The sequence below is a fragment of the Bos grunniens genome, chromosome 4, assembly GCF_055505025.1.
Source record: "Bos grunniens cultivar Pamir isolate PY7600 chromosome 4, Bosgru_T2T1.0, whole genome shotgun sequence".
Taxonomy (NCBI): domain Eukaryota; kingdom Metazoa; phylum Chordata; class Mammalia; order Artiodactyla; family Bovidae; genus Bos; species Bos grunniens.
Genome location: NC_141168.1, coordinates 111,662,361 through 111,686,419, shown reverse-complemented (window position 1 = coordinate 111,686,419; position 24,059 = coordinate 111,662,361). Strand labels below are relative to the sequence as shown.

Here is a 24,059-nt window from a genome sequence, read left to right as displayed (position 1 = left end):
TAAATAAAGAAGGAAAAGGCAGTTCATTCAGATGAGGTATGTATGAGTTATATACGTGCCAGGCGTTGGGCCCTGGAGGCCCAATCTACCAACTTTTACTTTCTCTATACAATGCTGACTTTTCTTTTTCAACTGCTAGAACAATGGCAGTGAATCATCCCTTGTGATTTAAGATTTTTTATACTGAGTCTGCCTATTTATTATTATTTACTTATTATTGATATTCTTCCAAATAGGCTATTGCTGAAACCACTGGCTGCCCTCCTCCTCTGCCTATGATCTTACTGCCAACTGAGTGGGATCCCACCGTCTGATGACATGAGCTTCTTCAGCTTTTCTCCCTGTCTCAGGATTTCCTGGATTTTCTCCCAGAGTCAGTCCCACTTTCATGGGAAGAGGTGGCCTCCTGCCTTCCAAGGCTAGATCAACCCCTTCGTCTCCTAGAACCCCCTCCCTGTCACCACTTCTTTGAAGGCTTCCCTGGTGACTCAGAGGTAAAGAATCTGCCTGCAATGCAGGAGACCTGGGTTTGATCCCTGGGTCAGGAAGATCCCCTGGAGGAGGAAATGGCAATCCACTCTAGTATTCTTGTCTGGAGAATCCCATGGACAGAGGAGCCTGACAGTCCACAGGGTTGCACAGAGTTGGACACTACTAAAGTGACTTAGCAGCAGCAGCACCACCACCTCTTAGAGAATTTCTCTCAATCAGTGACAAATGTCTCTCCCTTCACTCCCATCCCACAGCATGCCTCAGCCTTTCTCTCTTACCTGGAATACTTTCCTTTATCCACCAAGAAATTTAAGTCTTTTCAATGGCACCGTCTCTTTGCTGGCTTCTATGACATTATAAGTCATAGGAAAAAATCCAGTGCCTCCCAAAGAAATGGAAAAGAAATCCACATGGAACCTCTTCAGTGGCTATTGCTATGTAACAAACTATCCCAAAGCTGAATGGCTTAAAACACGACAATTTATGATGTTTTATGTCTGTGGATTGACGGGGCTCAGCTAGGCAGTTCTTTGGTTCACAGGAATATAACCAAGATCAATTAGGAGCTGCACTCAGCTAGGAGCATGGCTGCAGGAATCTCAACCTCTGGGACCTGTCTGTTCTCTCTCACCCTCTAGTCCTGGACTCTTGACAGCATGGCAGCTGGCTTCCAAGAGCACAAAACAGAACTGCCTGCCTTCTGAAGGTCTAGACCAGCAATTATCATAGCATTGCTTCCTCTTTATAGCACTACTGGTCAAAGCAAATCTCACAGTCAACCCAGGTTCAGATCAGATCAGATCAGATCAGTCATTCAGTCGTGTCCGACTTTTTGTGACCCCATGAATCACAGCACGCCAGGCCTCCCTGTCCCTCACCAACTCCCGGAGGTCACTCAGACTCACATCCATCGAGTCAGTGATGCCATCCAGCCATCTCATCCTCTGTCGTCCCCTTCTCCTCCTGCCCCCAATCCCTCCCAGCATCAGAGTCTTTTCCAATGAGTCAACTCTTCGCATGAGGTGGCCAAAGTACTGGAGTTTCAGCTTTAGCATCATTCCTTCCAAAGAAATCCCAGGGCTGATCTCCTTCAGAATGGACTGGGTGGATCTCCTTGCAGTCCAAGGGACTCTCAAGAGTCTTCTCCAACACCACAGTGCAAAAGCATCAATTCTTCCGCGCTCAGCCTTCTTCACAGTCCAACTCTCACATCCATACATGACCACTGGAAAAACCATAGCCAGGTTCAAGGAGAGGGGAAATAGATTCCATCTCTCAATGAGGGGAAGGGCAAGGAATCTGTAGTCAGCTTGAATCCAGCATAGATGTCCATGTTTGATCAGCTCAAATCACCTCAGTAATCACACTAGCTATTTGGTATTATTCCCTGAAGTTTTAATAAATCTGAGTTAGATCATCTTACGTAACTCATAGTATTACTGCTTCTCCAAAAGAACAAAATAGCTCAATTTCTGGACTTAGGTTAATAAGAAAGTAATTTTTATAGACTCTTAAAATTCAAGACCTGCTTGAAGAACTATTTAAAATTCAGCTAGAATTTATACAGGTCTGTTTTATAGATACAAAGATCAGCTACCATATCTATAAAATCTAGAGAAAGTAGGTGAAGGGAATTTTAATCAACCTTTTTTTTGTTTTGCTTTCCCAAAAGAAAAGCCAATATATTTCTGTAAAGAAGGTGAATATTTCTAAAAGACAAGAACAGCCATAAATCAGGGGCGTCAGCTAGCTCTACTACTGAACAGTAGGGAAGAGCTTACTGTAGCCGTAGGCGCCCTTCCCAAGAATTCAGCAGTGCCCTTACTGACCACTAGGTGTCCCGTTGGTTTCCTCCAGCGGGTGGGGGCGGGGTTGCTGATGGATGGGGTGTAAGGATGGACATAAGACCACCAGTCCATTAGTCAAGATATGCTATTGGCTATAATTGGACTCTCCAGGTGCTGCTAGTGGTATAGAATCTACCTGCCAACGCAGGAGACAAAAGAGACATGGGTGGCGTTCGATTCGAAATAAAGTGCACAATCAATGCTACGTGTTGAATCATCCCGAAACCACACCTCCCTCCTGGTCCCTGGAAAAACTGCCTTCCACAAAACTGGTCCCTGGTGCCACAATGGTTGCAGACCGCTTCTGGGTGACGGGATTATATCTCTCGTCCACAGAGAAATCTTCTTTGAGCCCACCCAGCTCCCAAAATTAGGTCAGATGCCAATTAGGACCAATCCTACATCTGTTGTATAAACAGTTTTGCCGAGGCTGCCTCACCCCTTCTCTGGGGTCAGGGGTGGCCCCCACCAGTGTGTATACAGTGAGACCAGCTTCCCTGGTTCTGACCTATGAGTCCAGAGGCAGACACTAACCTTAAGATGGACCAAAGACATTTCCTTCTGAACTGAAAGATGTGGAGTTTTGATCACTAGTTATATTAGTGGAGCACATCAGAAGGAAGATCCATAAATTTGTGCCAAAGAGGGAGAGCTAATTTGCCTCTTGCGCTTGTATATCTCCTCCTCGTATTCTGTTAGACACCTGTATGACTTTCTCATGGATTCTGTTCTTTCCTGAAACTGCAGAATTTTCTACAGCTTAAAGACTTAAAACAATTTATACTAACTGGAATGAACTCACTTATGCACACATAATGACTAGTGTATTTGTTCTGCGCCCTTTTCAGTGCTGGAATGATGGTTCTGTGGAAACAAGAAGATGCCTACCTTGCTTGGCACTGTGCCTTGAACACCAAGTGAAGTGGTTGACCCACGATAAGTGGCCCATAAATATTTATTGAATGAATAAGTGGAAGCATAAGACTGATGCAGGACTTGCCTGGTGGTCCAGTGGTTAAGAATCCACCTGTCGATGTAGGGGACACAGGTTTGATCCCTGGTCTGGGAAGATCCCACAGGCCATGGGGCAATTAAGTCTGCACATCACAACTACTGAGTCCACACTCTAGACCCCGTGCTCTGCAACAAGAGAAGCACCGCAGTGAGAAGCCCTGGGCACCACGATGAAGACCCAGGGCAGCCAAAAATAATAAATAAGGACTTAAGACCAATGCAGCTCTCCAGGAAATGCCTGGGAGAGAATGAAACTTCACGATGGTTGGGTGGGAGGACTAAGGGACTGTTGTGGGTTTGGATGCCACGTTGGCGAGAAATGTTTTGAATGGAGACTCTTGGTCAAATTGCTCAGGTTTGGAAAAACATCCTGTATTATCTGATGACAGAAAGAGTCAAGTACAAAGACCCTGTTTACCTTCGGATGCCAAGACTAGCTGAAGGAGAGAGAGTGAAATCGCTCAGTCGTGTCCGACTCTTTGCAATCCTGTGGACTGTAGCCTACTAGGCTCCTCCGTCTATGGGATTCTCCAGGCAAGAGAGCTGAGGCTGAAGCTGAAGGAGCTATAGTCAAAAAGAAAATCTCTGTAACTTGGGTAGTGCAGGAGAGAAGGAGCGTAGCTCTGTGAAGCAGTGGACCCTGCAGGGCTGTGTGACTCCTCATAAACTGACGGGAGAGAGGGCAGCCCTGAAGCAGGAATAATGCCAGAAGTCTCTGGTGGTCAGGGTGAGGACAGAGCAGCCATGACAGCCATTTGCAGCAAGGAGAGTGAGTGGGAGTGGACGGAAGTGAAAGGCTAGAGAAGATCCCATTTCCTGTCTTCTGTAGTTCCCTGGAAACAGTGCAGGGAGGGTGTACATTCAGTATCCACATGGCTCTAAAGCCACAGAACTCTGGGGCCGCTCACTACACCTTGGTGTTTCCAGGCCGGTGTCATGGATAGAGGAGCCTGGCAGGCCACAGTCCATGGGGTCGCAGAGTCAGGCCCAGCTGAGCACGCATACACAGGGCTCTCTATCTAAGTTACAGGCTGAAAGATTCTAGTAAGAAGCAGGGTTTAATTCACCACAGACGTGTGTCTCTGCAATTTTACATTTTTTTGGAGGATGTGAACCTGCTAGCTCACTTGTCTGATGTGTGGATATTGCGTTCAAAAACTGGAAGCTTTGTGTCTCTGTGCTATGGCTACCTACCTTCTAACTACCCTGAGAGAGGAGACAACTTTATGTCAGAATATGTCTTCATATCAGCCGAATTCTGAATGGAAAACTATCTCTGATTTTGGAATGATATCCAACTAAGAGTCCAAGAGGAAAATCTGATTTCCCAGCAGTCACAATCCAGGGGCCTTCAAGTCCTGTGAGTCATCTCTTCCTTCTTGGGGTAGGTTCCAGCTCTACCAGTTAAATGTGTCCAATCTTGCCAAGAAAATACTCTGCCAATGTACAGGTGTCTTTGGAGAGCTGAGATATTTTGTTCAATTGCTACCGGACTGAGACTGCCACATCTGTCTTAGTAACAGTTGTATGCAAAATGCTTCTTAATATTTGTTGAGGGCTGTCAACTACAAATTGGCACTTGCCATCTAGCTCTACAAGGATTAAATCATATGTTCCTTCAGCTACTGAACCCTAATACCCCTTGAAAGGAGTTGAGAGTGGGGAGCAGAAATGAGCCACTCGGTGCTGGGGGAAAAACTGGCAGCACAGGTCTTCAGATATCTTCAGGAGCCAATTTTATGAGCCCAATTACTGTATCTCCCCTTATTGAGAAAAGCACTAAAATCCTTCATGGTGATGACTGTTCCTTGTGACTAGCAAAGTTTCATGAGACTAGTAGAAACCTTCTGGGAAAATATGTGCTTGATTGCATGTATTCCCTCTTCACCAAAATCACATTTATACTGACCTTTCCCGGTTGGCTCTTTGAAACAGTGTCTCAGAGCTATCTGAGGTGCTGTCTCCCAGGCTTGCAGTCCACATTTTGCCCCCAATAAAACTCAACATTTTCAACTCACACTGTGCAAACTTGTTAAGTTGGCAGGGTCCATAACTTTAATTTTTTTGTTTAACAATTCTTGAAAAACTTTGCTCTAAGGCGCTAAGGAGGAAGGATAGAGCCCACTGATGAAGCGCCTCCAGTCTATAGCCAGATAACCCTGCTTCAACCTTCGTTCTCCTGTTCAGCGGGGTGTGGCCAGTTCCTTACCATCCCTAAGCCTCATTGTCTCCTCTGTGAAAGCGAGATAACAAAAGGACATCCTTCAAAGAATGAATGTGAGAATTAACTTGTACGTAGTAAGCACTCAGCAAATGTTATTACTATAGCTATCGTTGTTTTTGTTCAGTCGCTAAGTCGTGACTGACTCTTAGTGACCCCGTGGACTGTAGCACGCCAGGCTCCTTGTCCTCTGCTATCTTCCAGAGTTTTCTCAGATTCATGTCCATTGAGTCAGTGATGCTATATAAACATCTCATCCTCTGTCGCCCCCTTCTCCTCTTGCCCTCAATCTTTCCCAGTATCAGGGTCTTCCCCAACGAGTCGGCTCTTACATCTGGTGGCCAAAGTATTGGAGCTTCAGCAGCAGTCCTTCCAATGAAGGACTGTATGAAAATGGCTATCGTTGCTGCTGCTGCTGCTGCTAAGTCACTTCAGTTGTGTCCAACTCTGTGCAACCCCATAGACGGCAGCCCACCAGGCTCTGCCATCCCTGGGATTCTCCAGGCAAGAACACTGAAGTGGGTTGCCATTTCCTTCTCCAATAATATAAAATAAAATTATTTTATAAATTCAGGTTTCTGAGCATGGCAGTTTTTTAAAATGATTATAAATCCTTTGACACTGCTCCCATGGAAGTGGAGTCCAGGTCTCTTCCCCGTGAATCTGACCAGGCTTGTGACTGCTTTGACTCTAGATACATTGGCAGTGACCCCATGTGGCTTCCAAAGCTTGGTCATGAAAGAACATGCAGCTTCTGCCTGGCTAGCTGGGCCCCTGAGCTGCCCCATGCAGTCTGATGACCCCAAGGCTTCCATGATGCTGGAGAGGCCACAGGCCATCACTCTGACTGACGGTCCCATCAGAGTCTGGCGTCCCTCCCCAGGGGCCAAGCATTCTGAAAGTGGATCCTTCAGCTCCAACTGTTCCAGCCCTCAACTGCCTGAGTCCCCTCTAGCTGCTAGAGTCCTCCCAGCTGAGTTCCCAGACCTTGAAGACATACAGACAAAGCATTCTGTCTGTCTTTGTCCAAATTTCTACTCCACGAATCATAAACATAATAAAATGACTATTATTTCATGCCACTAAATCTGGGGTGGTTTGCTATACAGCAATAGGTATATGGAAACATTCAGAAAATAATAGATTTGAAGGGAAACAATGGGGCAAAAGAGGAAATTAACCATATCAAAATCATCAGATCCTGGATGTCCATCAACAGATGAGTAGATAAAGAAGCTGTGGTACATATACACAATGGAATACTACTCAGCCATAAAAAGGAACACGTTTCAGTCAATGCTAATGAGGTGGATAAACCAAGAGCCTATTATGGAGTTAAGTAAATCAGAAAGAGAAAAACAAATATCATATACGAGTGCATCTATATGGAATCTAGACAGATGGTGCTAATGAACCTGTTTGCATGGCAGCAATGGAGACCCAGACACAGAGAGTGGACTTATGGACCTGGGGCAGGAGAAGGAGAGCGTGGGACAAACAGAGAGAGTAGCAGGAAAACATATACACTACCATGTGTGAAACAGACAGCCAGGGGGATTTTCTGTATGACTCAGGGAACTCAAATCAGGGCTCTGTGACAGCCCAGAGGGGTGGGATGGGGAGGGAGGTGGGAGGGAATTTCAAGAGGGAGGGAACATATGTATCCTATGGCTGATTCATGTGGATGTATGGCAGGAACCAACACAATATTGTAAAGCAATTATCCTCCAAATAAAAATAAATAAATTTTAAAAAATCATTAGATCCAACCTTGATCTGTGGGCATAATTTTCAAATATCACGTTTTTTTAGTGGACCATTTGTAAAGTCTTTATTGAGTTTGTTACAATATTGTTTCTGTTTTATGTTTTGGTTTTTGGGCCATGAGGTATGTGGGAACTTAACTCCCTGACCAGGGATCAAACCCACACCCCTTGCCTTGGAAGGTGAAGCCTTAACCACTGGACTGCCAGTGAAATCCCTCTATCATATTTTACTGATGGCAAAATTTAATTTCTTCTTTCTAAGCAGAAAGTCTGTGTTCATCTGAAGAGCCTGCAGCAAACAGAATGCCATACGAACTTCACACACTGCAGGGCCCCAAGGGGAAGCTCATGAGCCCGTGCAGACAGGTACTGCTCTTACTTCTGTTCTTGAGAGAACTGAGAGGGCCTGAAAGCTGAAAAGAAAAGCCCTTGGTTTAAATGGACCCCAATTGCATTTCAACTTATCAGATCAATAATGCAGAGATTCCTAAAAATCAATGTGCTGAGGCATTTTACCAAATGCAGTAGCCTATTGATTAATACACTGACTTTTAAATATAAATGTGCATATTTCTTTGTTGTTGTCCAAATTACAGCATGCAAAAGCCAGCAAACTACATAATCTAATGGGTATTCATCAGATTATCATCCTAATTTTATAAATGAGAAAACCGAAGCTGGGGAAAGCAGGGAAACTCACCATGATAAAAGAAACGCAGGGGCCTTTTGTTGAGCACAAAGAATACCCCAGTGTCCAAGCTTTTCTTCTGATGCAAAATAAATGTAAGGATGGTGAGTATATCCCCTAAAGGTCTACCCATGGATCAGATCAGATCACAGGAAAGCTGCATTTTGAATCTATTTTTCTGACTCCTTATGGAACACCTTCCCTCATCTAAAATGCACCGTTATTTCTTGGGTTTTATCATGGGTGGGCACGAGAAATGGCCATGTGACAGTCACCTGAAGTGTTTGATGTCCTTTACACTCAAACATCCGAATAACTGTCTGAGGGCTAGATTCTAGGCAGAATTTTGGATTTCCTAATGAGCTTTATTTATTTATTTTTTGAACTTTTAATTTTGTATTTAGATATAGCCAATTAACAATGCTGTGATAGTTTCAGAACGGCAGAAGGGACTCAGCCCTACATACACATGTATCCATTCTCTCCCAAACTCCCCTCCCATCCAGGCTGCCGTACAGTAGGTCCTTGCTGGTTATCCACTTTAAATATATAGCAGCATGCAAACTCCCTAAATATGCCTCCCCCTTCCTACCACCCCTGGCAAACATAAGTTCATTCTCTAAACCTGTGAGTCTTCTTTCTAATGAACTTTATTTAATTAGGTCACAGAAGCTGTGGAATCTTATCTTGTTTCCCTGGGTGTGCTGCTGTGGAAATGCATGTAGCAGCTGCGTTTGAATTTTGGTTCCCATGATGACAGGCTAGGTGAGCAAGTCAACATCTAAAGCCTCCGTTTCTGCCTCTGAATCGAGAGTCATCATCTTGCTACCTTCATCAGTGCTGTTGTAAAGATTAAGTCAAGTACTAAGACACAACAACTTTCATGAGAAAATAATGGTTCTTTCTCACTTCTTTTCATGTATTAGGATCTCTTTCACTTTAGATGTCTAAGAAACTACAAACAACCCAGTGCTTTGCTTTACTCTGTCCAAAGAAATGTTGGATCTAAATGAAAATGCCTGGTTGCCTGTTCGATTTGTTCTTAATCATAATTCCAAAGACGTCAATTTAAGAAGAAATTTTACTAATACTTTAGACACCATGGATTAATTTACGTGTTATCTTCAGCCAGAGGATTTCAGGTTAAAGCAAGAAGCAAGTAAACAAACAAACAAACAAAAAACGAATTTGATAAGTCTATGGTTTTAAAAATATGTATAATATTATTTCCCAATCCCTTCCTTGACAAAAAATGTCAAGTCCTCCAGAAGGGAAAGCAGACATACTTGCTTACAGAAGTACAAGTTTTACTCGTTCTCTTAAAAATTGTTTTCTGCACCAAAATGATTCCAAACTCGGCTCCCCACATCTTAGCAAATCAGAGAGGCCTCTTTAAAGAAACATAAGGTTTTAATTTACAAGGGATCATCTATATTTCTTTCCCAGGGCTGCACAGAAGGACTGCATTCTAAAACCAAGACAAATGCCTATATGTTCTACAAAAGTTTTCCCAGATAGTGCACACCATCTCCAATGACATAATGACAACCGAACCCAAAGCACAATCATGAGACAGCACTTTGTATTTTAAAGTGAGATTTAAGTAATATATTTAATAAAACCCCCTTTTATAGTTTAATCTTTGAATTATAAGAAAATTTGGGGTAACAACTACCTGATCTTGTTGATGATAATTCAATAATGGTGATTTTGTTTTCCTTTCATACTTTTATTTTTTTTAATGTGTTTTGTGAGATTTGTGTCTACAGAATCCATGATTCATACCTAGACCTAGTGAATATACCCATTTATATTAAATCTTTGAATCTTAACAATGTTTAAAATGTAAATTCTGACAAATGTTGGCTGAGTCAGAAAAAACAAGTTAGTTTAAGATCTTAACACAAACTGGCTATAAGTGCCCTGTAAGATAAAAGTCAACATAGTGAAATGGACTGTCTCCTTCAGTAAGTTGCCATAGGGAAAGCAATATATATTTTTAAAAGATAGACTTTTCAAAGAGAGTCTATAAATTGAGGTTCTGTGTATAAATGAATCCAAGAACCATCTCACCAGTGTCAAGAACAGATCTGAGTAAGAATGGCGGAGAAAAAATAATAAAGAAAAGACATTTAGTTTTAGAATTATTGCAAGCTTTTTAAAATGTTTTGGCAATTAAGAATTAGTTTATGTCATAATTCCTGGATTCAAGGAAATTTAAGAAGAGAGAGGTAGAAATCTATGCTGAAAGTTTACGCAGATCTCTGCAAAGACACTATAATAGGGCTCCTCGGGTGGCTCAGTGGAAAAGAATCCTTCTACCAGCACAGGAGACAAGTTCGATCCCTGATTCAGGAGGATCCCACATGCCATGGAGCAGTTGAGCCCATGCACCAAAACTGTTGAGTCTGTGCTATAGAACCTGGGAGCTACAACTACGGAGCCACACGCCACAAGTGCTGAAGCCTGCATGCCCTACAGCCCCTGCTCCGGGCGCAGCAAGAGAAGTCACCGAAATGAGAAGCCTGTGCACTAGTCCCTGCTCACCACAGCTACTCTGAGAGAGTAAAGCCCACACAGCAACCAAGACCCCAGACGCCAAAAACGAATACATAAATAAAATTAATTTTATGAAGACAATATAATAGATTCTTAGGTGATGCCTCAGAGTAAGGCAGGAATAGCATAGTCCAGTCTTTCTTTTTTTTTTCCAGCTTTCTTAATTACTACCAACTCCTGAACCAATCAATTTCCCTTCACTAGGAATTCAGATAAGGTTCGGAAACATATTAAGCCAAGTTCTCACTTTATACTCCTAACATACGAAAGTGACACAGAGGTGCCAGTCCAACCTTACAAAGTTTAGTTTTAAAATACCTTAGATCTAATCCAAGGTTTCTCATCCTGTATTATTCAGAGCATGATGTCAAGCTGTCGTGTGTGTGTGTGTGTGTGTGTGTGTGTGTGTGTGTGTGTAATCCCCAAAGTGGGAAATAGTAGGTAAGACTAGTTTTAAAAGGATTCTTAACCTCAGGACTTCTCAAAGTTTTCATTAGGCTAACATGGATCTCCAGTAAGGACATAGAGTATGGCCTTTTCCCAAACTTAGTTGAATTTTTTTTTTTTCCACAGAACATCTTTGGGGGATGATGTTGTATTTCACAGAAAAAAATTAGGAAATGCTGATACAACTCTTCAGTGAGTCCCAGCATTAATGCATCCAGATTCTGGTATAAAAGACTATGTTGAATATTGAGGAATCACCATGATCTGCACCCAGAAACCACATTTTCTTCTATAATTTTTAGAAGAGGACATGTTTACATAATGATACCAATGGAAATTCATGGACTTTGGTTACACATAAGGCTTACTCTGGCACTTCTTGGCTATGGGACCTTGAACATTACTTAACTGCTTTGAGCCTTAGATTCTTCATCTATTAACAGAAGATAATAATTACTACATATTCAGAAAGTAGTAAAGTTTAAGTGTTGTTGTTTTGTTGTTCAATTGCTAAGTCATGTATCTTTGCCACCCCATGGACTACCAGGCTTCCCTGTCCTCCACTATCTCCCAAAGGAGTTTGCTCAAACTCATGTCCATTGAGTCGGTGATGCCATCAACCATCTCACCCTCTGTCACCCCCTTCTCCTCCTGCCCTCAATCTTTCCCAGCATCAAGGTCTTCTCCAAGGAGCTGGCTCTTCAGGTCAGATGGCCAAAGTATTAGAGTTTCAGCTTCAGCATCAGTCCTTCCAATGAACACACAGGGCTGATCTCCTTTAGGATGGACCGGTTGGATCTCCTTGCAGTCCAAGGGACTCTCAAGACTCTTCTCCAGCACCACAGTTCGAAAGCATCAATTCTTTGGCGCTCAGCCTTCTTTATAGTCCGGCTTTTACATCCATACGTTACTACTGGAAAAACCGTAACTTTGACTATATGGACATTTGTTAGGCTAAGTGATCTCTCTGTTTTTTAATGCTGTCTAGGTCTGTCATAGCTTTCCTTTCAAGGAGCAGGCATCTTTTAATTTCATGGCTGCAGTCATTGTCCGTATTGATTTTGGGGGCAAGAAAATAAAATCTGTCACTGCTTCCACTGTTTCCCCTTCTATTTGCCATGAAGTGATGGGACCAGATGCCGTGATCTTACTTTAAGTGTACATAGTGTATATTAAGAAAAGCAATGCCAAATACATATGGTAGGAGCTCAAAAATAAGAGCTTAACCTGTGTTGTAATCTCCAGTATTCAAGAAGACAACGCAATCCTGCCACCCACAAGCCAGCAACAAATGACTCACCTAAAAGCTCAAGGTCTGCCTGATTGCACTTGGAGCAACTGGCGTGTCCATGTCCACCCGACTGTAATTGGCACTGGTAACTATCCATATTCAACCTGATATAAGCAGTCTGGAGAAACTTCTGAAGATTTGGGAAAGGGCTGATAAAACAAGATCTTTGATAGAAGAAAACTTGACCGGTTCTGCAAGACTTCCTGATAAGCATAAGGACCTTGGCGTTTCAGAAAGCCCTGTGTCCTGGGAGTCACCTCAGAGGCACCTGCCCCCTCGCCCATCACACACTGCATGTTCCTGGGGAATCTGGCACTAAGCCATTCCTAGATGACCTGCTTCCGGGTCGGGGGTTCCTGCATAGCAGAGCAGCTCCCTTACTGCAATGTCCTGAAAAATCAGCCCCAGACACAAGGATTTGTTTTGGAAAAAAAAGAAAATTTGACTGAATCTGATGCTTGAAGAATCAGTATCAAGGAGGAAATGGGTTGTGTTTATAGTTTATACCTGATTGAAATATTTTTATCATCAAGTTCATAGTAGTTCATACTTAGTAATTTTTATCTGGATCTCAAACCCTTCCACTGTATATGAGAAAATAATATATTTTAGAGTCAAGATATGCTGTTCATATTTTCCCTCTAACATTTTATTATTCACTGCCTTCACCTCCCCAAAAGACCTTCCATAACACTAACTGTTCTTGGTTACAACCCTGAATTGTTTGTTTTTAAGAGTTTTTCCTCTGTATCATGTAGGTTTGATAAATGAAATAACATATTGGTATAAAAATAAATAGACAATCCAGGTTTAAAAAAAAAAAACTTTGGAAGATAAGTCTTGGGAAATGATTTCTTGTTTAGACAAGCCATTGAGAGAGAATGTCTACAGATGCAGATGTTGAGAGCAGACTTGTGGGCACAGTGAGGAGAGGGGGAGTGTGGGGCAAATGGAAAGAGCAGCGGGACATACATGCACTGCCACCTACGAAACAGCTAACGGGAAGCAGCTGACAGCACAGGGAGCTCAGCTCCTCCCTCTGTGACAGCCCAGAGGGGTGGGATGGCTGGGGCAGGGCGAGACAAGAGGGAGGGGATCTCTGTACACACAGTCGATTCACTTCTTTGTACGGCAGAAATTAACACAACGCTGTAAAGGAATTATATGCCAATAAAAATGTGTAATAAAAAATGCGAAGAATGATAGCTACTCAAAAGAACATGCATGCTAAGTCGCAAAGGGTCTAACTCTTCGCGACCCTATGGACTGTAGCCCGCCAGGCTCCTCTGTCCATGGGATTCTCCAGGTAAGAATACTGGAGTGGGTTCCATGCCCTCCTCCAGGGGATCTTCCATAACCAGGGATCAAGCCCATGTCTCTTCTGACTCCTGCAGTGGCAGACAGGTTCTTTACCACTAGTGCCACCTGGAAAGCCCTAAAAGAACATAAAAAGTGTTCAAATAAGTGTCTAATGAAATTTAAACCAAACAAGGCCATTTACCCTGTAGCTCTTCCTTTAACATCTCTGGTATTTTTAACTATAAACTAAAGAAGATTAACTAGTTCCTAGACAATATTTTTGGTTCCTTCCAGTTCCATGATCTGGAAAAAAAAATGACTTTTTTTTTTTTCTTTTTAACTCTTTCTGCTTTTCTGAGCCTCCTCTCCAGTAAACTCCCCTGTCCAGTGGAAGATAAAACGAGCTCAAGAATTTCAAAAGGAGAGGCCAGGACGAATGGAGGAAGTAGTATCAACATATGTGCTAAAACAGATAACTGGTGAGAAGTCACTGTAGAGCACATGGAGCCCAGTCTGGCGCTCTGTGATGACCTAGAGGGACAGGATGGGCGGAGGGGAGGGAGGCTCGAGAGAGAGGGGATATATGTATACTTACAGCTGATTCACTTTGCTGTACGGCAGAAACCAACAAAACATCGTAGAGCAATTTTCCTCCAATTAAAAAAAAAATAAAAGAATGTCAAAAGAACAACTTTGGAAGCAGTACAGTGTGACCTACTGTGGGGAACAGAACTGCCTTCTGCCTAACTCCCTGTGCCCCACCCCGCTGGGGAGAAGAGGAAGCGCTTGGAGTGATGGCGGACGTTTAATGCATGTGATGCTTCTTGGTAAGTAGTACAGTAGAATAAATTCATTTTTCCCAAGCCCGGTCACCAAGAATGACCTTGAGAGAATAGAACATAAGACAGAGACATCTTTACACAGGAGGAGTGGCAGAAGAAACATGGCTTGATACAGTTTCTAAGCATGGGATGCTATCAGCAGAAGAAAGAGCATCAGGGCGGGAAGCTAGAGAAAAAGGGTCCCTGGGAGGCTTGTGGAACAGGATGCTGGGGGAGAAAATGAACGGCTATGTACCGTGAGTGCTCAAAGGACCTCAGAGAGCACCTGTGCTTCCCAACCTCCTGTTCAATATCATTTTTCATGAATTATTGCCAACACACACACAGATATACAGACTCTCATTCCCATATGATACCTGTTGTACAGCACATTATGATACCTGTTGCATTTTCTTTTAAAAATACTAGAAATCCAGAAATGGTTTAAGACAAATATGAACTTTAAAAATTTACTACATCCATGAATATTTGAAAAATAATAACATATGTATCTGAGACAAATACACATCATTTTAACAGGCAAAGATACAACAGCACAATCTTTAGAGACACCAACATACGTGATGATGAAATTCACAGTGTCCCGTCAGTATGCAGCACAAGTACACTCACCTTAAGCAGTGTCCTTTCCTTGTTTAGTTGCAAAGTCATGTCTGACTCTTTGTGACCCCATGGATTGTAGCCTGCCCCTCCTCTGTCCATGGTATTTCCCAGGCAAGAATACTGGAGTGAGTTGCCATTTCTTACTCCATGGGATTTTCCCGACCCAGGGACTGAACCCATGTCTCTTTCGTCTCCTGCATTGGCAGGCTGGTTCTTTACCACTGAGCCACTCTTTACATCTAGGCTAAAGGTTTTTTTGTTTCTTTAAATATTCATTTTTTAAATTTATTATCTGGCTATGTCGGATCTTAGTTGCATTATCCAGAATCTTCCTGTGAGGCGAATGGACTTGAGTTATGGCAAGAGGGCTGAGCTGCTCTGCCTCATGTGGGATCTAATCCCCAACCAGGGATCAAACCAGAGTTGCAAGGCAGATTCTTTACAACATGGAAGTACTGTCTAGACTAATGTTTAAGCTTCCCAATGACACTGCCCCAGGTTCCCTCTTCCCCAGTCATCCTGAAGCCACTGGTTGAATTACTGCAAACCTCAGAAAAACTCTGGGGCTCTTAAGAGTATTTGTGAATATTGATGAATTGAGCTTTTTTTCAGTGGGAACGTTATCCAGATGGAATTATCTTTTAAGATCCATCCTATGCATTATATGAGAATAAAGAATTTTACTTCCAGTTGAGTTTCATGCTTCATGATTTATTAACAAATGATTTATAAATGAGGGCTTTGTGTTCAGTCATCTCAACTCTTGGCAGGTTTGTGGTCTGAACCATTCTCAGGAATTAGATGATCAATTCAACTGCATAGATCTGGAGACCAAATTGATTAGATAGCAAATGATCAGGCCAAATATAAATTACCATTTAGTATCAACTACTATGACAATTTTAAAATGGAGTTGACATCAAATGTTTAATAAAGTGTTCAGTATAGAAAAGAACACAACAGTTATTCTCTAGCATCAGACTCACCTGGATGTCAGACTCAGGAAGGCCTAGGTGGGGCAAGAGAATCTGAATTTTTAACAAGTTCCCAAGGGCTGCTGCTAGTTCAGAGATCACAGTTTGAGGAGCACTGCTGTTTAAAAAAGAAAAGAAAAGAAAAGGCTATATTTTAGTTGAACTTAACATATCAAACAGATATGAATTATAACAATATTGTTCAGCCACCCCTGAAGCCACTCCCCACTCATGTGGGGAAAAGTCAGCCTCCACAGCTCCTTTCTGTCTGTATAATTTAGCCCAAATGTTTTCAGTTCAGTTCAGCCGCTCAGTCATGTCTCTTTGTGACCCCATGGACGGCAGCACACCAGGCCTCCCTGTCCATCACCAACTCCTGGAGCTCATTCTAACTCATGTCCATTGAGTCAGTGATGCCATCCAACCATCTCATCCTGTCATCCCTTCTCCTCCCACCTTCAATCTTTCCCAGCATCAGGGTCTTTTCAAATGAGTCAGTTCTTTGCATCGGGTGACCAAAGCATTGGAGTTTCAGCCTCAGCATCAGTCCAATGAATATTCAGGACTGATTTCCATTAGGATGATCTTGTTGGATCCCCTTGCTGTCCAAGGGACTCTCAAGAGTCTTCTCCAACACCACAGTTCAAAAGCATCAATTCTTCAGTGCTCAGCTTTCTTTATAGTCCAACTCTCACATCCATACATGACTACTGGAAAAACCATAACTTTGACTAGAGTATGGGCTAAAATTTTCTCTTGCCATAATATCTCAGCCACACCCACCGTGTCTCCCCCTTTGGCAATTTAAGCACTTTGGAGCTCCTGTCTTTTGCATCTTCCATCTACCTCACCATCAGATCCCTCCCCACCTTTTCCACTGGCTGGCTACTCTCCTGTGTTCCTTGAGCTTGTGTGTGTTTAGTGGCTCAGTCGTGTCTGACTCTTTGTGACCCATGGACTGTATTGCCCCCAGGCCCCTCTGTTCATGGAATTCTCCAGGCAAGAATACTGGAATGGGTTGCCATGCCGTCCTCCAGGGGATCTTCCCCATCCAGGGATGGAACCCCGGTCTCCTGCAATGCAGGCGGATTCTTTACCATCTGAGTCACCAGGAAAGCCCCTCCTTCAGCTTGCTGCTGCTGCTAAGTCACTTCAGTCGTGTCCGACTCTGTGTGACCCCATAGACGGCAGCCCATCAGGCTTCACCGTCCCTGGGATTCTCCAGGCAAGAACACTGGAGTGGGTTGCCATTTCCTTCTCCAATGCATGAAAGTGAAAAGTGAAAGTGAAGTCATTCAGTCCTGTCCAACTCTTAGAGACCCATGGACTTCAGCTTAGGGATGTGCATTTAGAGAACTGATCTTCATCTCTGTGCCCTGCTGCCCTGTAAGGCTAGGCCAGGTCTGGCCTATCTGTGTATTCTACTACCTAACAGTGCTTCTAGGACAATAGGAGCTTGGTAAGTATTTATTAAACAAATGAATGGATAAACAAAAGACAGAAAATAACTATAGGAAAGGATCCCAAGAGACAGTCTAATCATAGGCCCACAAAACCTAGGTAGAATTAATGATACGGTGGCATTTTATTGATAAAACTGAGTCACTGGTTAGACCATTACTTGAAAATATCTTACAGGAAAACAACAACAAGGATGTAAGTGGGCTGAATTGTTTTGTTTTTTTGAACTGGCATCCCGCTGTTCTCCGTCTGAGTGGAACACCATTCTGCAGCCCAACCCAACTGGCCCAGGTCTGACCCTTGCACACTTCCCCCGGAGCCGTGGGCGTACCGGCCTGTGGAAGCCTCCCTGAAGCTCCCCAGGGTCCAGGCTGCCCCCAAGCCCAGCTTTGCCCTGAACCCCCTCTGGAGTCTCAGGCATCCAGAACTCTCTCCTCCTTGGTAGGGCTCTCAAGTTTTTCTCTCGAAATATTTAATGGGTAGTTTCCCTTTGCTTCTGTTTCTGGATTGATAAAAAGGAGAAAAAAGGAGTTTGACTACAGAAAAGATAGTAACAGCGGACAGTAGATCTGGCTTTACTTTTTAAATGCTATCGAAGTTTGTGTTTGGTTGTGGTGGTTTTTCATCTGACGGCGATCCGGCGAACTTCTTGGGGGAAACGGCGCGCCCAAAGCCCGCCAAGCCCAGCCTGAGAGCTCTAGGATTTGAGAGTAATATTTTAAATAAAACCTCGACAGATACAAACTCGAAGGAAGCCGTGCGTTCCTTAAGTCAAAGGAATCTATTCGGATCGAAGTGCTCGGTCTGCTGTTTGTAACCAGCGTTCAGAGCAGGATTTTTAAACACAAAAATGGATAAAAGAAAAGCTAAATCGCGCGGTCGGCCGACTCCTATTCATTATCTCCAGCAGCATATGGGACCATTCTCCTACTTGTCCGCGCCCTTTCTTCCGCAAAAGCAAAAGCAACCAAGCCTGTCCCGCTTCATAGCAAACCCACTCTTTGTGCCGGAGCGGTGCCTCGGCCACCGCTCCCCCTCCCGCCTCCTCCTTCTCCCGCCCGCCGCCGACTTTCGCTCTGGGAAGCAGGCGGCTGGGGCCCTTTGCGCCGGGAAGCCAGTGCAGCGATTGGGCGACGGTCCCTGAGCCTCCAGCTCCGCGTCGGTTTCAAGGCTCCTCCCTCCTGGTGAAAGACAGACTGCGGGGCGCCTGGAAACCGGTCGGAGGGCGCGCGAGGGAGAGGAGAGCGAGCGAGTTGAGGGATTGACACAAATGGTCAGGCGGCGGCGGCGGAGGAGGAGGCGGAGGCTCAGGGGGGAGCCGAGGCTGCTGGGTTGCCGAGAGTTGCGCGCTCTACCCGGCCGCCGCCACTAGCGCGGCGCCGCTTGCCAGGAGCCAGCTAGCCGAGGGCCAGGAAGGCGGGACGCGACCCTCGGCGCGCCCGAGCCACCCGGGCTCTCCCCGCAGCCCGCGCTTCATGAATCGCAAGTTTCCGCGGCGGCGGCGGCTGCGGGACGCGGAGCGGGAGCCGGGGGAGCGGGCCGAGCACGGCTCGGGCTCGACGGAGGGCACCGGCGGGGAGGAGATCGCCCCGGCCGCAGGGGGAGCATCCTCCAGCCGCGCCACAGCCAGTTTCAGCCGAGCGGCGCCAAGAAAGGAGCCGAGAAAGTATGGCTGAGGAGGAGGCGCCTAAGAAGTCCCGAGCCGCCGGGGGCGGCGGCGGCGGCGGGAGCTGGGAACTTTGTGCTGGGGCGCTCCGCACTGTACCGGCGGCGGAAGGGAGCGGGGACGCGGGCAGCCGCCGCCGCCCCGCGGCTGACTCCCGGCGCTTGGCGCGTCGGCTACTACTACTGCTTTGGCTGCTGGAGGCTCCGCTGCTGCTGGGGGTCCGGGCGCAGGCGGCCGGCCAGGGGCCCGGGCCGGGGCAGCAGCCCCCGCCGCCTCAGCAACAGCAGAGCGGGCAGCAGTACAACGGCGAGCGGGGCATCTCTATACCGGACCACGGTTACTGCCAGCCCATTTCCATCCCGCTGTGCACCGACATCGCGTACAATCAGACCATCATGCCCAACCTGCTGGGCCACACGAACCAGGAGGATGCGGGCCTCGAGGTGCACCAGTTCTACCCGCTGGTGAAGGTGCAGTGCTCCGCCGAGCTCAAGTTTTTCCTGTGCTCCATGTACGCGCCCGTGTGCACCGTGCTGGAGCAGGCTCTGCCGCCCTGCCGCTCGCTGTGCGAGCGCGCGCGCCAGGGCTGCGAGGCGCTCATGAACAAGTTCGGCTTCCAGTGGCCCGACACGCTCAAGTGCGAGAAGTTCCCGGTGCACGGCGCCGGCGAGCTGTGCGTGGGCCAGAACACGTCGGACAAGGGCACCCCGACGCCCTCGCTGCTGCCCGAGTTCTGGACTAGCAACCCCCAGCACGGAGGCGGAGGTCACCGGGGCGGCGGCTTCGCGGGGGGCGCCGGAGCTTCGGAGCGAGGCAAGTTCTCGTGCCCGCGCGCCCTCAAGGTGCCCTCCTACCTCAACTACCACTTCCTGGGGGAGAAGGACTGCGGCGCCCCCTGCGAACCGACCAAGGTGTACGGGCTCATGTACTTCGGGCCCGAGGAGCTGCGCTTCTCACGCACCTGGATCGGCATCTGGTCAGTACTGTGCTGCGCCTCCACGCTCTTCACCGTGCTTACCTACCTGGTGGACATGCGGCGCTTCAGCTACCCTGAGCGGCCCATCATCTTCCTGTCGGGCTGCTACACGGCGGTGGCCGTGGCCTACATTGCCGGCTTCCTGCTGGAGGACCGGGTGGTGTGTAACGACAAGTTCGCGGAGGACGGGGCGCGCACCGTGGCGCAGGGGACCAAGAAGGAGGGCTGCACCATCCTCTTCATGATGCTCTACTTCTTCAGCATGGCCAGCTCCATCTGGTGGGTGATCCTGTCGCTCACCTGGTTCCTGGCAGCCGGCATGAAGTGGGGCCACGAAGCTATCGAGGCGAACTCGCAGTATTTTCACCTGGCCGCCTGGGCCGTGCCGGCCATCAAGACCATCACCATTCTGGCGCTGGGCCAGGTGGACGGTGATGTGCTAAGCGGGGTGTGCTTCGTGGGGCTCAACAACGTGGACGCTCTGCGCGGCTTCGTGCTGGCGCCCCTCTTCGTGTACCTGTTCATCGGCACGTCGTTCCTCCTGGCCGGCTTCGTGTCCCTCTTCCGCATTCGCACCATCATGAAGCACGACGGCACCAAGACGGAGAAGCTGGAGAAGCTCATGGTGCGCATCGGCGTCTTCAGCGTTCTCTACACTGTGCCGGCCACCATCGTCATCGCCTGCTACTTCTACGAGCAGGCCTTCCGGGACCAGTGGGAGCGCAGCTGGGTGGCCCAGAGCTGCAAGAGCTATGCCATCCCCTGCCCCCACCTCCAGGCGGGCGGCGCCCCGCCGCACCCGCCCATGAGCCCCGACTTCACAGTCTTCATGATCAAGTACCTTATGACCCTCATCGTGGGCATCACGTCAGGCTTCTGGATCTGGTCCGGCAAGACCCTCAACTCCTGGAGGAAGTTCTACACTCGGCTTACCAACAGCAAACAGGGGGAGACCACCGTCTGAGACCGGGGACTCAGCCGGTCGCCAGCCCTCGGCCTGGTCCCAGCCCCCTTGGCCCTGTGGAATCCTGGCCAAGTCTGGCTACTCTCCCTAGCCATTCACTGCTTTAACAAGTCTCCTGCAAAAGCTTCTGTCCCCGGGGGCACAGGGACCCGAGGGCCCAACTGCCAGAGGCGGGGGGGATGGACAGACCTTTCTTGCTCTGGTACCAGGACTGTACGCTTTTATGACTTGTAAATAGCCTGTGTAAGATTTTTGTAAGTATATTTGTATTTAAATGACCGTTCACGCGTTTTTCTTTTACTCTCCTTGTTTGTTTGTTTGTTTAATTTTAATTATTTCGGGCGGTTTGACCATTTTTCCTTCTAGCCCTTTTCAGAGCAGCACAGATAGAAAACCACAGCGCAGCGCTCGGAGCTTCTGCGGGTGCTGGCGCGCCCCTCCCTGCAGCGGGTGGGGAGCGCCTGGGCCGCGCCGCCTGGGTCTCTTCCCCGCTCCTTTCTGCTCCCTCCCTCCCTTTCCTTGCTAGGGTCGGGACTCTTTCAGGTACAAAGGTATTCCACAAAGCTTCCACATCGGAAGGTGGGCCCCTGCCGATCCCAAGTCTGCTCTTGTCCGGAGCCAAATTGCCAAGAGGGGCCCTTAGACTATCCGAAGCTGAACTTTTCACAGTCCAGAACCTTCCCCGGCTTCTAGGAGGCCCACGGATGTGGGCAGGGGCAGCCCCGGGCTCCTTGGCTCAGGCCTCCAACGCCCAGACACTCCCTCCTTCCAACTAAGTTGGTTAGAGGGTGAGTGGGGTAACCAATGCCAAACTTTTTTAAGTCTCATTTTTGGTGGATGAGCTCATTTCATTCTCTAGCGTCTAAAACCTGGTATGGGTTTGGGCAGCGTCATGGAAAGATGTGGTTACTGAGATTTGGGGAAGAGGCATGGAGCTTTGTGTGGGTTGGGAGAGACAATTCTAATTGCATACGGATACCTGGCAAACTGCCTCTTAAGATTGAGAGCACCCCTGTTTAGATTTACCTTTCTGAAAAGTGGAAACACTAGGTCACCTGGAAAGCTTTGTTAAGGAGCTGATGATCTTTGCTTTCCTTAACAGGAGAGCAAGACCGTAAACTGAATATGAAAACTTGAAGGAGATTTCAGTGTAATGGATGTCCTCAAAATGAAGTGGTACTTTATTTTCAATCAAATAATAATTAGACATATGTCAGAAAGTTTAAAATGTACATTGTACATTTGTACATTGTAACATATGATTATTATTCAACAACACATTCTGAGGGAGGAACAATCCACATCACTAATAATAACCTGGTAAGATTCCATGAAGTAAAGGAGGTGGAATAATTGATGGGATTAGCCACCGAAATAAACAAAATATGGGCATGTATGCTAAAGGGAGAATCTGTGCTGCGGGTCTTCTGCACTAAATCCTGTGTGTTCCTTTTTGGATTTACAGAAATGTGCCCAATGTAATCTTTCAAAGCCATTTAAAAATATTCACTTTAGTTCTCTGTGAAAAAGAGGAGAAAAGCAATCTTCCTGATTGTATTGTTTTAAACTTGTAAGAGTTTTATAAAAATGCCCGTACTTAGGACATAAATCTATCTATGTCTGTCATACCCTAAAATGACAATGCTCGTTGAATTTGGTATGCATTTATTCTGTTCACTATCACAAAATCATCTATATTTATAGAGGAATAGAAGTTTATATATATATATATAATACCATATTTTTAATTTCACAAATAAAAAAAATCAAAGTTTTGTACAAAATTCTATGATTTTTGCGCCTGAAAATAATAGAGCTGAAACTGTCTACACTATGCACTAACTGTCTTTACATTGTATAGTGTCTGTAGGCAAACCCACAGTATATAAATTCAGGAATTCAATGAAAAAGTCTATCTTTAAACCTTCAGACCAGTCCTTCCAAAAAATTAACTGGCTTCCATTGTAGTGATTGATGATGTGAAGTCCCTAGAAAAGATCTGTTTCCATGACACAAACAATATAACAGAAGTTTGCAAATTATTTCCTTACCTGCAGAAGATTATTAAAAAGAAAACTCTAATTTTATGATAGCTTTTTTTCTGTAAAGAATAAATTTACATAACTTTCTATAATATGGAGGTTGATTTTTAAATCATCAGCCATCATCTTTGTCACAATTTTTATGAGGTGTTATCTTATATTTGGATATTCCGAAACCATAAACAGGCAATCAATAAATGGTTACCTGTGTGTTTATAAGCATTTTAAGCAGCAGTTAGGTGGATAAGGCTGTTTTGTTGTTTGTTTCTGAAGACCCATTTTTATATTGTTCAAAGAACTTGCCCTAGAGGAATTATCTGGTTGGTCTACTCTTAGAATTTATATAAATGTATAATATGTAGTGTATATAAGTATATATCTATGTCTATATATAAAATATACACATATACACACTAATTTTTATAAATTAAAGATACAAAGTTTACTTATATATTTTACAATATGGAAATAAGGTTATGAGAAAAGGAGAATTCCAGATGGAAAACCTCAAATACCTTTGGAAAATAAGTCTCTTATCCCTTTATGCACTAAAAATACCTATATTAAATTTTCTCATGAAAACATTTTGTGATAAAATGACAAGGGGCTGAAATGAAGACCTTTAATACAATAGAGTTAGTTTCATGGTTGTAAGGCAGTTGTCACATAAGTCATCATCATCATTTTAAGGCAGATGACAAAATTAAATCTAACTGAAAATAAGAGCATTCAATTTCAATTACCAAGGTGCAATTTTATGTTTCTTTTTCTTTGTTACATTAATCTAGTATTAGACGATATTGAAGAAGGTTTTATTGTATAGGCACATGAAAAATAACAATGCTTAGGCTAAGTTAAAAACATCTTCTCACTAGATAATTCAACAGATAATTTCTGGAAACAAATT

At 45.3% G+C, this 24,059-nt stretch overlaps 1 protein-coding gene and 1 long non-coding RNA gene across 2 annotated transcripts in view; one reads left to right on the top strand and one right to left on the bottom strand.

Moving 5' to 3' along the window:
• Positions 1-24,059, bottom strand: part of LOC147374697 (uncharacterized) — a 502,498-nt gene that overhangs the window by 2,231 nt on the left and 476,208 nt on the right. The window contains exon 4 of the long non-coding RNA XR_015163028.1: positions 16,056-16,161. This is a non-coding gene — a long non-coding RNA (uncharacterized LOC147374697). The remainder of the gene's footprint in view (positions 1-16,055; positions 16,162-24,059) is intronic.
• Positions 18,700-22,894, top strand: FZD1 (frizzled class receptor 1). Its single transcript, XM_086397984.1, has one exon. It carries the CDS (start codon positions 19,173-19,175, stop codon positions 21,108-21,110), a length of 1,938 nt encoding a protein of 645 aa, XP_086254110.1. The 5' UTR covers positions 18,700-19,172; the 3' UTR covers positions 21,111-22,894.

Bases quoted from the DNA above. Each gene is read 5' to 3' on its own strand.
- FZD1 (XM_086397984.1), top strand. From the start codon at position 19,173: ATGGCTGAGGAGGAGGCGCCTAAGAAGTCCCGAGCCGCCGGGGGCGGC.